This window comes from Theobroma umbraticum, unplaced genomic scaffold (genome assembly GCF_002168275.2).
Source record: "Theobroma umbraticum cultivar Fairchild unplaced genomic scaffold, ASM216827v3 scaffold_239.0, whole genome shotgun sequence".
Classification (NCBI taxonomy): Eukaryota; Viridiplantae; Streptophyta; class Magnoliopsida; order Malvales; family Malvaceae; genus Theobroma; species Theobroma umbraticum.
In genome coordinates, this window is record NW_018397279.1 from 1,104,133 (window position 1) to 1,116,324 (window position 12,192).

General features: G+C 34.4%; 3 protein-coding genes across 5 annotated transcripts; 1 reads left to right on the forward strand and 2 right to left on the reverse strand.

The window, feature by feature from the left end:
* Positions 1–6: 6 nt before the first annotated feature.
* GPDHP (NAD-dependent glycerol-3-phosphate dehydrogenase family protein) lies at positions 7–3,206 on the reverse strand. The gene is made up of 11 exons (XM_021443307.2): positions 2,612–3,206; positions 2,234–2,310; positions 2,075–2,147; positions 1,735–1,952; positions 1,542–1,649; positions 1,293–1,356; positions 1,174–1,211; positions 975–1,095; positions 843–897; positions 717–765; positions 7–251 (listed from the first exon to the last, which is right to left on the reverse strand). The coding sequence occupies exons 1-11, from the start codon at positions 2,958–2,960 to the stop codon at positions 69–71; spliced, it is 1,335 nt and encodes a 444-aa protein (XP_021298982.1). The 5' UTR covers positions 2,961–3,206; the 3' UTR covers positions 7–68.
* Positions 3,207–5,786: 2,580 nt separating this feature from the next.
* LOC110427691 (Ku70-binding family protein) lies at positions 5,787–8,647 on the reverse strand. Of its 3 annotated transcripts, none has more exons than XM_021443246.2 (5): positions 8,469–8,647; positions 7,774–7,895; positions 7,363–7,500; positions 7,159–7,242; positions 5,787–6,106 (listed from the first exon to the last, which is right to left on the reverse strand). In XM_021443246.2, exons 1-5 carry the CDS (start codon positions 8,551–8,553, stop codon positions 6,020–6,022), a joined length of 516 nt encoding a protein of 171 aa, XP_021298921.1. In that variant the 5' UTR covers positions 8,554–8,647; the 3' UTR covers positions 5,787–6,019. The 3 variants fall into 3 exon arrangements, with proteins under 3 accessions (XP_021298921.1, XP_021298920.1, XP_021298922.1); XM_021443245.2 differs by having other exon boundaries at positions 5,787–6,167; XM_021443247.2 differs by lacking the exon at positions 5,787–6,106 and adding an exon at positions 6,150–6,903.
* A 2,403-nt stretch (positions 8,648–11,050) lies between these two features.
* Positions 11,051–11,849, forward strand: LOC110427693 (uncharacterized). Its single transcript, XM_021443248.2, has one exon. The coding sequence runs from the start codon at positions 11,158–11,160 to the stop codon at positions 11,641–11,643; it is 486 nt and encodes a 161-aa protein (XP_021298923.1). The 5' UTR covers positions 11,051–11,157; the 3' UTR covers positions 11,644–11,849.
* Positions 11,850–12,192: the final 343 nt, after the last annotated feature.

Sequence of the window (12,192 nt, forward strand, 5' to 3'; positions counted from 1 at the left end):
ACTGAAAAGCAACTGAAGAAAGCTACTTCTGTGAACTGAAATGTAAGTTACTTTTATCCATGGATAAGTCAATGGTAACGAGCAGAGTCCTCTAATAGGGACAACCTTGGTTTCTTCTCACTGTATTCAACTATGGCTGATGGTGGAAGACGACCGATGCAGATCTCATGCACTGTTGCAAATAAAGGAAACAACTCTAGCCATCCACGGTGGCTTAAAACTTCATAGACCTCTTTTGCCGTGGATACACCCTAAATATAGGAGAAGAATATCATATAACAGATTAATTCAGAAGCAACAAACTAGGTGCATTCAAAAGCATCTTTTAGTAATGCTAAAGAATGACAACTTTTTCTATCTGTTAGATTCCCAGGATAGAAATGACTGTTATTCTTCATCATGAGGATAGTAACTCTTATTCTAGTGCAAGGTCAGCCAACCTTTCCTTTTTTCTTTACCCAAGACTTAATTTAAAAATTTAAACTGATTTGAAATTGCTCATGGAAAATCCTTTTTCCATCTAGGAAGCAGGAAGTCTATTAGTGTCTTTCCAATTTGGTACATGTTTTAAGAACTTGTTAAGGTTTTGTTTTAATGTATTCTAGATAATAGTAAATATGTTAGTGCTTTAGATTTTAGCTATGCAGTTTGTATACGCATCAGAATCTTTGTTTTCCATTATTTTCAAGACCATACTTTCCTTGTTTAAGACCTACCTGTAATTTCTGGCCCTGCAACATCTCAGCTTCAAGCTCATCAAAAGATCTGTAGATGAGAAACAGTATGGTCACAATTTTCTTTATATCCTGGTAAAGCTTGTGGACCAAATAGTTAAGGCTAACCTTTTTCCTCCATTTTGAGCAAATGCCTCAGCAACTTTTCTGTTTCTTCCCCCCACTGCCACAAATGACAAAGTTTTAGTATCAAAATAGATAAATTTTCTCAAGTAGGTTTGAAGAGATCTGCTTTCTTACAGCATGTTGTGATGACATCAGCAACTCCACAGCTTTCAAAGAAGGTACTATCCCTAACAGATGAAAATAACAGCTTGGAGAAAGCTCTCATCTCTCTCAGACCAATTCTCATTATTGCAGCCTAATAGTTTGTATAACAGTGAGAAAGCAGACAGCCAAAAATAGGTAAGACCTATGTTAAAAGACCATACGCACTCACCTTTGTGTTATTTCCCATGTCAAGTCCATCCACAAAACCTGTAACACTAGGAAGTAGGATTGCTGTTAGTTCGATAGCTACATAGAAAAATGAAAACAAGATGTTACCGCACTACATACCAGCTGCTATGGCCACAACGTTCTTCAAAGTCCCACATAGCTCAACCCCTTCCACATCCTGAACCTGTTTGTTCATGAACACAAAAGCCACAAACATGGGTTACATTCTTTAATGTTGTCAGCCTATTCAATGATTCGTCATAGAGATTTATCTGACTGTTAAGATTTGCAGTTATCTAGAGTTGCAACAGTAAACAAATCCATAAATTTGATGCTAATTGAAAGAAAAAGCACAATAATGGTACTCACAGGAGTGACCACGAAATAAGGGGTGCTGAATAATTGAACCCATTGTTCTGCAATCTCTCTGTTGTCTCTGTACCCAACTGTTGCTTCACTGAACTTCTCCACAGCAATCTGCAGACTCAACCAATTACTTTTGGGAAAACAAATCGCAAAATGACATTGCATGTGAATTTCTCAAGTAAAATCAGCTGATTACCTCATTTGCAATGTTTGCCCCCATCAAAACAGAACAATTGATGCCAAGCTGCTCAGAAATAAGAGTGGAGATCATGCAAGGGCCTTCCATCTTGACCTCCATCCCTTTAATAAGGGAAATAGCCTCCACATCTCCCCTCACTTTACCAACAAGCCTCTTGCATATACCCTCCATAAATTGATGGGGGGTCACAAAAACCAACATGTTTGCATCTTTAACTGCACAATTTCCATTATGACCGTGAACAAATTGAACATCTATCCCTTAATACAAGCACTAAAAAATCTTAACCAACTGAAAAATTGTAAGAAACATGAAGAAAACAGGAAAAAAAACCTACCTGCATTGTCGAGGTCTGGATCTGCAATGACATTTTTACCTAGCTTAATACCAGGGAGATATTTAGCATTCTCCTGTGAAAGAGAACAAGTCACGATTAGAAAATGAGAAATTTACAAGCTCATAAACAAATTGCAAATGAACGTCTTCAAGTGCTCACATTACTTCGGTTAATGACATCTGTAAGCTTCCCACCACTTGGCAATGTCTCCTCAAATACCCACATCCTCACTTCATCTGAATTTGATTAGAAGAAATTGAATTTTAATTCCAAAATGAGTTTGTACAGCTCCAACAAATCTAAAATCTTAAAACTTCCAATTGGTATTATTAATCTCAATACTCTTAAAACATAAGTTAGTAAAATTTTCATCATTCAACCATATGAATTTCACAAATTTAACATCTTTGGTGATCCTGTCCTCTGTTTTTAAATCAACCACAAGTTACCATGCAAGCAACAAATGACATAGAAATATAATTGCATGCAACAAAAAACGGAAGTAAAAAAAAAAAAAAGAAAGTGATGGGCACATTCCATGAAAAGAGTTGAGCTTGAGAGTGTTAGAAGCAATGAGCTTCGCAGCAACACTACCCCAATTGCCACTTCCGACCACCGTGACCCTTGATTTAAAACCACCTTGACCATCATTACCAACATTGTTCCCAGTGTCAGTGTTATGGGGAGTTGCAGTTTCACCCTCCTGTGGGACTGGGACTTGCTCAAAGGCAGGAGCCATGGAAACAGGTAAAGAAATGGAATGAAATGGAGAGAAATGAGAGGAGGCAAAGATGAGTGGCAACGAGGAAAAGAAGGAATAAGGAGAGGAAGAGAAGTTAGAGAGAAGAGAAGATGGAGAATAATATAAGGGGAAAGGAAAGCGCATGGGGGCGGAGATGACAGACACGTTTTCGTGAGAAACTATGAGGGAGTGTTATCTTTTATGTTTTCATTCGTTAAATCCGGCGATCTACGCTATGTTTCTTCCCTCACTTTGTTCTGTACGGTTCCTCTAAGAAACCCCAAGCTTATTCTTTTCCTGTTTCTCTCATTCTATGACACATTGAGTTGTCACAACCTGTTAACTAAGGTTCGACACAGAGGGTGAGCGAAGCAGGACCATAGGTCACGTGTCAGAAGTGATCCAATTGTGCAGCATTCTCGTACGTATTCAATTTATTTTGATTTTAATATTTTTTAATGAAAATTTAATATCAACGATATGAAAATCTCATATCATGAAAAACATTTATCTATCATGTATAAATCTAAACTCGTCTCATGACAGATAATCTAATAAACTATGAAGAAAGTTACTTGGTTGATCTCGGATGCCACGCCCACTTTCAGTGGCTCAAAATATTTTAGCCAAACTGGGTTCGTTGGTCCTAGGCCTAGGCCACTTTTGCACATGGTTCGTACTTTCAGCATACCGTACCTGCTGCAACATGACTTACAGGGACATTTCAGAACCAACCAGATTTTGGGACAAAGAAGGAAGGGGAGAATGGGCAAATTAGTCACATCCAAGGAGAATGCTGTGATTGTTATGCCTAGCATTTAACAAAGAAAAGTAAGGTTAGACAAAATCTGTGGATATTGCCCTTTGTAACATGGCTCCAGGGCTTTTTTCTTTTTTCTTTTTTCGTTTCCATGCATGCTACCTTTTCCTAGTGTTCTTAGGATCGGGATTAGGGACATTTGATTTCAATTTTAAGCACTTTATTTGCATAATCTAAAGTGGAAACATAAAAGAAATAGTGAGATAAAAAAAAAGTTTATGAAGATTCCTTTCATATAGAGTTTGAATTATTTTATGAATTGCAAATTGTTTATTAGCTTAAATTGTGTAAAAAAAATCAATAATATTTCTTATTACGATTGGATACGAGTAGTAATTTCTTAATTGAATGTTTTTAAATTAAATATTGTAATGTAATTTTTTTTAATTTTAATTAATATTTTTTTTGGTAGTATTATTTTTGTAATAATTATTTTTTATGAGAATGTTGTCTCCATTGTTGTTCACATGAAGAAAATGTAAAGATTCCCACAATATTAAACTATCTGCCTGGGGTTTAAGTGTTTTATATTAACAAAACTGTAGATAAAGAGAGGAATTCAAGATGTAACCTAGAAATTCTGGCTAGTTTTGTGCCACAATGTTCCTTCTTCTACCAAAAGGAGAAAAAAAAAAAAACAAAGACTGGTATGCTCCAATCTTTATATAAAAGCTATCAAACAACTAGCTGATCATAACTGAGTCATCACAAGCAGTTGAAGTAAATTCCTTGTCCGCACAAAATGGAGGGCAATGCCTCATTTAGGGATCAAACTTGTTGTGTACAGGCCGTCTCCTGCGAGGAAGAGAATAATCCTCGGTCCACAACTGAGACTGAGGCACTGGCTCTTGCCCATTCACCTGCTTCCCATTCATTTCCTGATGCTGGTCCTTTAATCCCACCATTCCTGCAACAGCAACCAAAAACCTGTGAGCACTAACAAGGCCTCTATGGCTCATGTGATCCTCAATTCTCATGCAGAAAACAACCTGAAATACCTGGCCTGGCTGCTGATATTTGGTATTGACCAAGCAAGAAGAGGCAAATCAACAGCTTGAGCACCACGCCTGCCTTCATGTCAATGCTTCTCCATGCTCCTTCCCACTATCCCCAGCTAATTTGAACACTTTGTTGTTTTCAAACTGACATGAACTTCAGGGCCTCTATTTATATTAGCCATATGTCATCTGGATAAAGTTCTAAAGACTAGAAAAGGGTCCACAGATAGAAGAAAAGTTCTATAGAATAGTGAAGAGGCATGCGGCATGGGTGAATCTGGCTACCATGGAAAGTTTGAAGGAGGATATCATTGGTTTCCGTGCAGGACATGTTGGGGGCCTGGGGCTGGTTTCTTTTAGTTCTTTCTAAGACCCATTTCTCCGAAAGGACAAAAAGCAGTGCCGGTGCCACCACGTGGTCCATACTCGAGAAATAAACTCTGCCTGTTTACACCCATCTACATTGTGAGACTGAAGAAGCAAAGCCAATCAGGCGATTCTGTTAGCAGCTACCCAATGAACCTGACGCTTCGTCCGTTCATGATTTCATAGTTGGATTGATAACTATCAACGTGGAAGAAAGCGCAAATGTGAACGGCTGAATGGATTGCTTGACTGGCAACTACGGGGAATATCATACTGAATTCTTTTGGCCACCATGGAACAGCAAAAGTGTATTCCTGATATGAACAGATTTTGCCCGTGGCTCAAACTCTATGTTGACTTGATGAATCGAAATTTTGAATAATCTCATAGCTCTTGTATTTTTTTTTAATTATTTAAACATGTAGAGTGGCCATTCTTGAACCTTGTTTTCCTCCTTTTTTTTTTTCCTTTGTGACAATGAACCTTGATTCCTACAACTACGATACAGGAAATCAAGGCAGAAAACTCCATCAGATATCACAGTTATAACAAGTCAAATTTCAAATGCATGGTTCACCAAAAAGCAGAACCTCTTTTGACTTGTGAGGTCATTTCTGAAGAACATATGCTTATTTTATTCATGCTAGAAAACGAATGATTGGAGAACCAACAGCATCTTATCAACCCCAACTTGAAGCAATAAAAAGCAAAAGGGATGTTTGGGGAGGGTGAAAAGTTAGTGAATCCAACAAAATTGGTATAATGAGGATTCATATTCTCTTAATCTGACCTCAATAACCATTGGTATAGAATTTGTGTAACATTCAGAAATGGTACAATCCGTTCCTTTCAGTCATCTCCAAGAGGGTTAAAATGCCTCTTAGAGAAATGAATACTCTCTTTAGATTGAAATGTATGCAATCAAAGAACCAGGGCATGTTCCTATCCTACAAAACAAAAATAGGATTCTTTCCTGAATCATTAGAAATGATATGCCTAGCAGAAACTGGTTGGGATTGCTATGACCAAATTTCAAGGAGCTCTGTCAAAGGGCTTTGTGTCATTGTAACAGATATCCCACACGGCCTCCATGGCATCCTTTGCAGCTGCTTCAGAGCAGTAAGGGTTAGCAGTCACTGATTTCATAACTCTTCTTCTCACACAGTCCTTTAAAACCAAAACTTAAATTACTTAGATTGATAGAGAATATAGAAGAGAAACTATATCAGAAAAACCATAGCTACGCTGCTGTTTGATAAAGTACAAAAATTTAATGCTGAATTTACTGTAACAATAGTTTGGTATCATACTGAAAATTAAACACTAAATAGATGTCTTGTTGATTTTTTTTTCTTAAGTATTTTACATTAATAAAAGTTAATATGGAAAAATAAATAATTCAAAAGGAAAGAATATAAGGTCAATGTAATTAAATGACAAATTTTGAGTTAAATAAGAATGAAAAGTGGTTTTTAAATTGAGTAATCCAACACATTGGAGAAAATTAAACCATTGAAAATTTTCATTTTCAATAGTTTATCAAGCACACCCTAAGTTAAAGAAAATTATAAACAGCATATCTTTAAGACAATGTTAAAAAGAACACATAAGGTAAAATACACAAAAATATGAGTTTTGTATAAACAAGGAAAATCCTTGGTAAGATAAACTCTGCTTTCATCACAAACTTCTTTCTTAGCTCTACAAGTGCAACATTGTAACAAGCTGGAACCAAGAATGGTAAATGGGAAGAACTAGATATTAAGGGCTGGTCCAACAACAAACAATGAATTGAGAAGTAGAGGATGAGCTCCTTTTAGGGACTCAACTACTTAACGTTTTATTTGACTTCAACTTCATAGCACAACTCCTACTTGAGAATTTGGTTTATAGGATGCCAACACTGTACAAGATAACCAAACCTTGGTGATAAAACCAACTGATATAAACAACCTAGAGATAACCCTAAAATAATTTTAATTAATTACGTAAGTAAAATAGAAAAAAAAATAACTAATAGCTAACTTCAAGAGAAACAGGTCACTTGACTACCATCTTGCTGCCACCCTTACACTTAATTCAAATTTAAAATACCACTTAAGACAGATTTTAAATCAAAAATATCTAATGAAATGAAATAAGGGGGAAAATAACTCACTTGTTCATGGCCCCTTATCTTCATATAACCTCGCAGCAATTCCCGTTTGTAGTGGCAATCACCGCTTAGATGGCCAGCACGAATCTGTAATTATAGAAGAAAACATTACGACCTCTACTTACCAAATGTACCAAGAGAGACCACGTTTGAGGAGAGCCAAATGCAAAACATTAAACTATTGTAATTGCCCAGTTTGACACATACCTCACTACAGGCATGATGAGCACAATTTGCCCAGTCCAAATTTGCAGCACGGCAATCATCATACGCATGAATAAGCTCATGTATAACTACTTGATTGACCTCGTCTTGCATGTTGATATGGTTGCTGCACACCATAATCTAGAACACGTACACAAAAAATAGTGAAAAGAAAAGGAGTAACTCTAATGAGCTGTTGCACCAAATTCAGAATCCTAGGAAATGATTTAACAAGGAAAACAAAGCTTCATAACAGCTTGTCAGCATATAAAAAGGCATTATAACTTAAACTCATTCTGTACAGTAATTCACTCTTAAACAGTCAAATTACCATATTCAATAACCTACACTAGTTGGACTAATTTTTCAAAGCACTATTTGTAAAGTTAAGACAAAAAGGCAAAAGAGTTTTACTCCTTCACCACGAACATAGCCTCCACTAATCTGGTTGTTGCAATGAACTGCCTTGATGAAATTATCCCCAAACGTGCACCCAGCTTTCTCCAAATGCTCCTTCAAAAATTTCACCATTGGAGCTATTCAAAATATATAAATAAAAAAATTAATAAATGGCCTATTCAATCATAAATAACCCTGTTTGTTGCTAAGTAATGCAGGGAAAAAAAGGTAGGAGAAAAATTACAAAAAAAGATAATTGGAAACTCAAAAATACACTCCAAACCAGAAAAGCATTTATAAAAAAACTTCAATTCTTAGTCATAAATCTCAGAAATGGAATTGATTAAAAACAGAACCCAAAACCCAGAAACCCTTAAAACGTGAACCCTGAATACTTGAATCTAAAAGCAACAAAATTTGACAATTCCAATTTATCTTTCCAAACAATTACCATTAATTCTGAACTGGGCATTAGCAAAAACCCCAAAAGAACTAAAAAACTGTCCTAAAACCCTAAACCCTGAACACTCCAATCCAGCAAGTAAAGCAACACAATTGAACATCTCCCATATGCTGTTCCTAGGAATTTCCACCAATAATTCGAAATGGGTATTAGCCAAAACCTTTGAAAAAAACTAAAGCACTAAACCTCATTAAAGCCATGAAAATTATACATTTAACAAAAAATGAAAAGAAACTTGAAACTTTACTCCGGAAACTTCTTTGGATCATGTCTTGGCATTCCTCAACGGTGCGTCCTTCTAATCCAGGTTTCGGGGCGGGTTCCTCTGCCATTTTTCTCTATTGGGTTTTTGGGCAGAGGATCGAGCAGCTCTCTTGCTGGCGGGTTCGGGTTTTCTCTTTTCAAGGGTTAGTTGCCATATTTTGTTTATTTTTTATTTTAAGAAAATTCTATTTTTTCTATAAAAGCCAAGAACTTATATTTTTTTAAATTTTAGATTTTATGATGTAAATATAAAATATTACTAATTATATAGAATAACAAGAATAAGACATCATTAATTAATGTGTCAAAAATTTAATATGTTTATGATTATATTTATTAAAATTGTAATAGGATGTAACATACTTAACACATTTATTAAACAGAATTAAATTTTATATACATGATATGATTTAAAATTCGTTTAACTGATTAATACGATTAAATAAAAATTTTATTTTATTTTATAATTTAAAATTAACAATTATAAAAACAACTAAAACAAAGCAATAATATTGATCGAGTATGTGAAATATCTCCAAATAAATCATTAAAAAATTTATTTTGATATTAAATGAGTAACAAGTAGACACATAAACATTATTAATTAAATGAATAATAAATAGGTAATGGATTACATCCGAGCATTTGGCTCATTGGTTGGTACATTATTCCTCTGTCTCAAAAGTAGGATTCGAATCTCTCATCTCTCCTAATAATAGGTAATTGATTATATAGATACGTAATAACATGATTAATTAAACAAATTAAATGAGTTTGATACATTTAAAACGAAATTGTCAAGTCTAATAATAAATTAATAGGTTAATTAGTGTTAGTTTTATCACGAAGAAAAAAAAATTGATGACATTGATGAATTCGTTAAGCATAAGCATTATGATTGTTCAATATTTAATTTAATTGTTGCAATATAATGACTTAAGTAAGTATAATTTACCATTAATTAAGTTTTTTATTTTTTAAATAATCTGATTAATGTCATATGTTTCACCTGTTTATTGGGATCTGGGGCAAAAAAATTTGAAGTCCATATGTCAATTATTCCATTTTAATATTCTTAATTGGAGTAATCATTTATAATTTTTAAAAATTATTAATTATATGGTATCTGATTATATATTTTTTTGTTTACTTGTGAAAAATTATCAAAAGATTTATATTTATTGCACTATCTGTGTATTAATAAATCAAATATTATCATCTCATTAATAGATAAATTTAAAATTTAAAACTCTTCAAAAATAAATATCGATAATTTTAAAATTATTTTATTTTTGAAAAATTTTGAACTTTTATCTTTATATATTCATAAATTGACATTTCCTGAGTAAGTAATAATATATAAATACTACATAGCGACAGTACATCAAATATAAATTCACAACATACTCAAGATCAAAATATGTAAGGTTGTCAACGGGTAGTATACCTGTTAATTTTAAAATACTCGAACCCTACAAATACATGAATATTTTTAAAAATTATTCTTCTAGTATGAATTTTAATATATACTCACAATTTGATAATTATCTTAATATACTTAAAAACTCAATAATATAAAAAAAATTATTAAAATGTTCAATCTTCTTCCTCCCTATCTTCTATTGCTGGTTAATGTTCTTCATTATAGCCATAGCTTGATCGGCTGTAGCTTTTAATTTCTTTGGAGAAATTTGGTGTAGATTTTCATTCCATCCTTTGTTGCTCCCTTTCCCTAAATAAATAAATATATATATTAATATAAATAGAAAAAGAAAAGATAAACCCTAAACCCTAATTTTTTTTTCTAATTACCTTTTTATTTGTCAACTTTTTAACAAAAGACAAACTCATGTTAAGGCTGATGTTTAAGCGTGTATATGATTACATTTATTAAAAGTATAATATATGTCTAACACATTTATTAAATTTTATACACACAACATGATTTAAAACTCATATAATCGATTAATACGATTAAATTAAAATATAACTCTATTATGTAAATTTTAAAACTAATAATCATAAAATCAACTAAAACAAAACAATAATATTTATTGAGTATGTGAAAGATCTCCAAATAAATCATTTACAAGCTAGAAATTTGTTAATTATATAATTTTTGATTGCACTATTCTCTTTTGTTTGTGAGAAATGATCAATGGGTTTATATTTGATACACTATCCGTGTCTAAATAAATCAAATATTACTATCTCATTATAAATAAATTTAAAAGTTAATGAAAAGTTTTTAAAGTTTTAGCTTTATATTCATAAAATGACATTTCGTAATTAAGTAATAATACATGAATTAGTATATGAAATATGAATTTACAATAAACCCACATCCCCTCGTATGAGTCTAATTTTTGCAAATGACCTGTTCATTTGTCAAAGTTTCTAACAAAAGAGAGCAAAAGAAGCGGAAGGGTTGCCCAAGAAAGGCAAAGCCATGTTATGGCGAGGTGTTGAAGATTGATTTTCTCCCACAAATAAACCATCAAACTCGGTCAGCCAAATTGGGTGCAAGGGTTCTCTGAAGCTGTGTATATATACCTTGTGCCTCTGGCTTTTTTCAAATCATTCATCAGCATTGCAGTGTTTTTCTCTATATATCTTTAGAGAAACTACTGCATTCCTTTTTGAATCACCTTCGAACGAAACAAAGAGAAGACATGGCACGTCAACTGGTTGTTCTTGCCCTTGTTCTCATGGCTGTTGCTGGGGCATTCGCCGCTGATCAGTCACCTGCGTCATCCCCATCATCTGCTCCCAAGGGTTCATCTTCAAAGTCGCCATCTTCTTCCCCTGCTGCTTCTCCCAAGTCGTCATCCTCCTCCCCATCTCCTTCCCCCAAGAAGTCTAGCAGCCCCGCCGCATCGCCAAAATCCGCTCATTCCCCATCCCAAGCCCCCAGCTCAGCTGCTGCTTCCCCCAAGAGCTCCACCCCAAGCCAGAGCCCCAGCGAGGGCCCTTCCGCTGAGGCCCCCGAGCTCGCATCCCCTCCTGCCCCAACCGACGAGGCCCCTGCTTCTGGCCCTTCTGCTGACGGCCCCACAGCTGATGGCACTCCCGCACCAGCACCAGGCAACTCTGGAGCCGCTGCTCTCAAAGCCTCTGGCATCCTTGGTGTTGCAGCTCTTGCCGGGTTCTTCTTCTGAGCTTGACATGGCACTTGCATGGATGGTTTTGAGGATGCTTTTCTAATTTTGTATCTTATCAAGTAAAACAGTTTTATTTGTCTGTGAAACCAGTTCTGGGAGTCCTCAGATGAAGGCTCTGATTCTCAATATATTTTGTTTGTGAACTATATACTATTTGGAAACATTTTTATTTTAATTTTATATTAAATTATAAGATTATATAACTTCTTCACATCCCATCATCTAATTTATAATCAAACCTAAATAATTATAATAAACAATTTAATGTCCATTGAAATTACATGTAAATCCATCTCTTTAATGATTTAGGTAAAATTATTTCATTAAAGATCGGTTCGTTAATCGGAAAATAGCTTCTTAATCAAATACATATTTTGCAGAAATCATTTTTACAAACACTGTTCTAATGACTATGTTCTTAGGATATTTTCCAGAGTCTAATTAGGGGAACTTGATACTGAGAGGTGTTACCCATTTTCTTAATGCAATTGCTAACCCAATTGCACCATCCAAACACATTACTTGTAGTCTGTGTATCATGTTTTA

Excerpts from the sequence above, each read along its gene's own strand:
- LOC110427693 (XM_021443248.2), top strand. The coding sequence starts at position 11,158 with ATGGCACGTCAACTGGTTGTTCTTGCCCTTGTTCTCATGGCTGTTGCT.
- LOC110427691 (XM_021443245.2), bottom strand. The coding sequence starts at position 8,553 with ATGGCAGAGGAACCCGCCCCGAAACCTGGATTAGAAGGACGCACCGTT. Across the intron at positions 7,501-7,773 it reads GCTATGTTCGTGGTGAAGGA|ATTATGGTGTGCAGCAACCA; the intron begins GTAAAACTCTTT and ends TACGTGTTCTAG. Across the intron at positions 6,168-7,158 it reads AGATAAGGGGCCATGAACAA|GACTGTGTGAGAAGAAGAGT; the intron begins GTGAGTTATTTT and ends TTGGTTTTAAAG.
- GPDHP (XM_021443307.2), bottom strand. The coding sequence starts at position 2,960 with ATGCGCTTTCCTTTCCCCTTATATTATTCTCCATCTTCTCTTCTCTCT. Across the intron at positions 2,311-2,611 it reads CAAGCTCAACTCTTTTCATG|ATGAAGTGAGGATGTGGGTA; the intron begins GAATGTGCCCAT and ends AATCAAATTCAG. Across the intron at positions 252-716 it reads TGCAGGGCCAGAAATTACAG|GGTGTATCCACGGCAAAAGA; the intron begins GTAGGTCTTAAA and ends TCCTATATTTAG.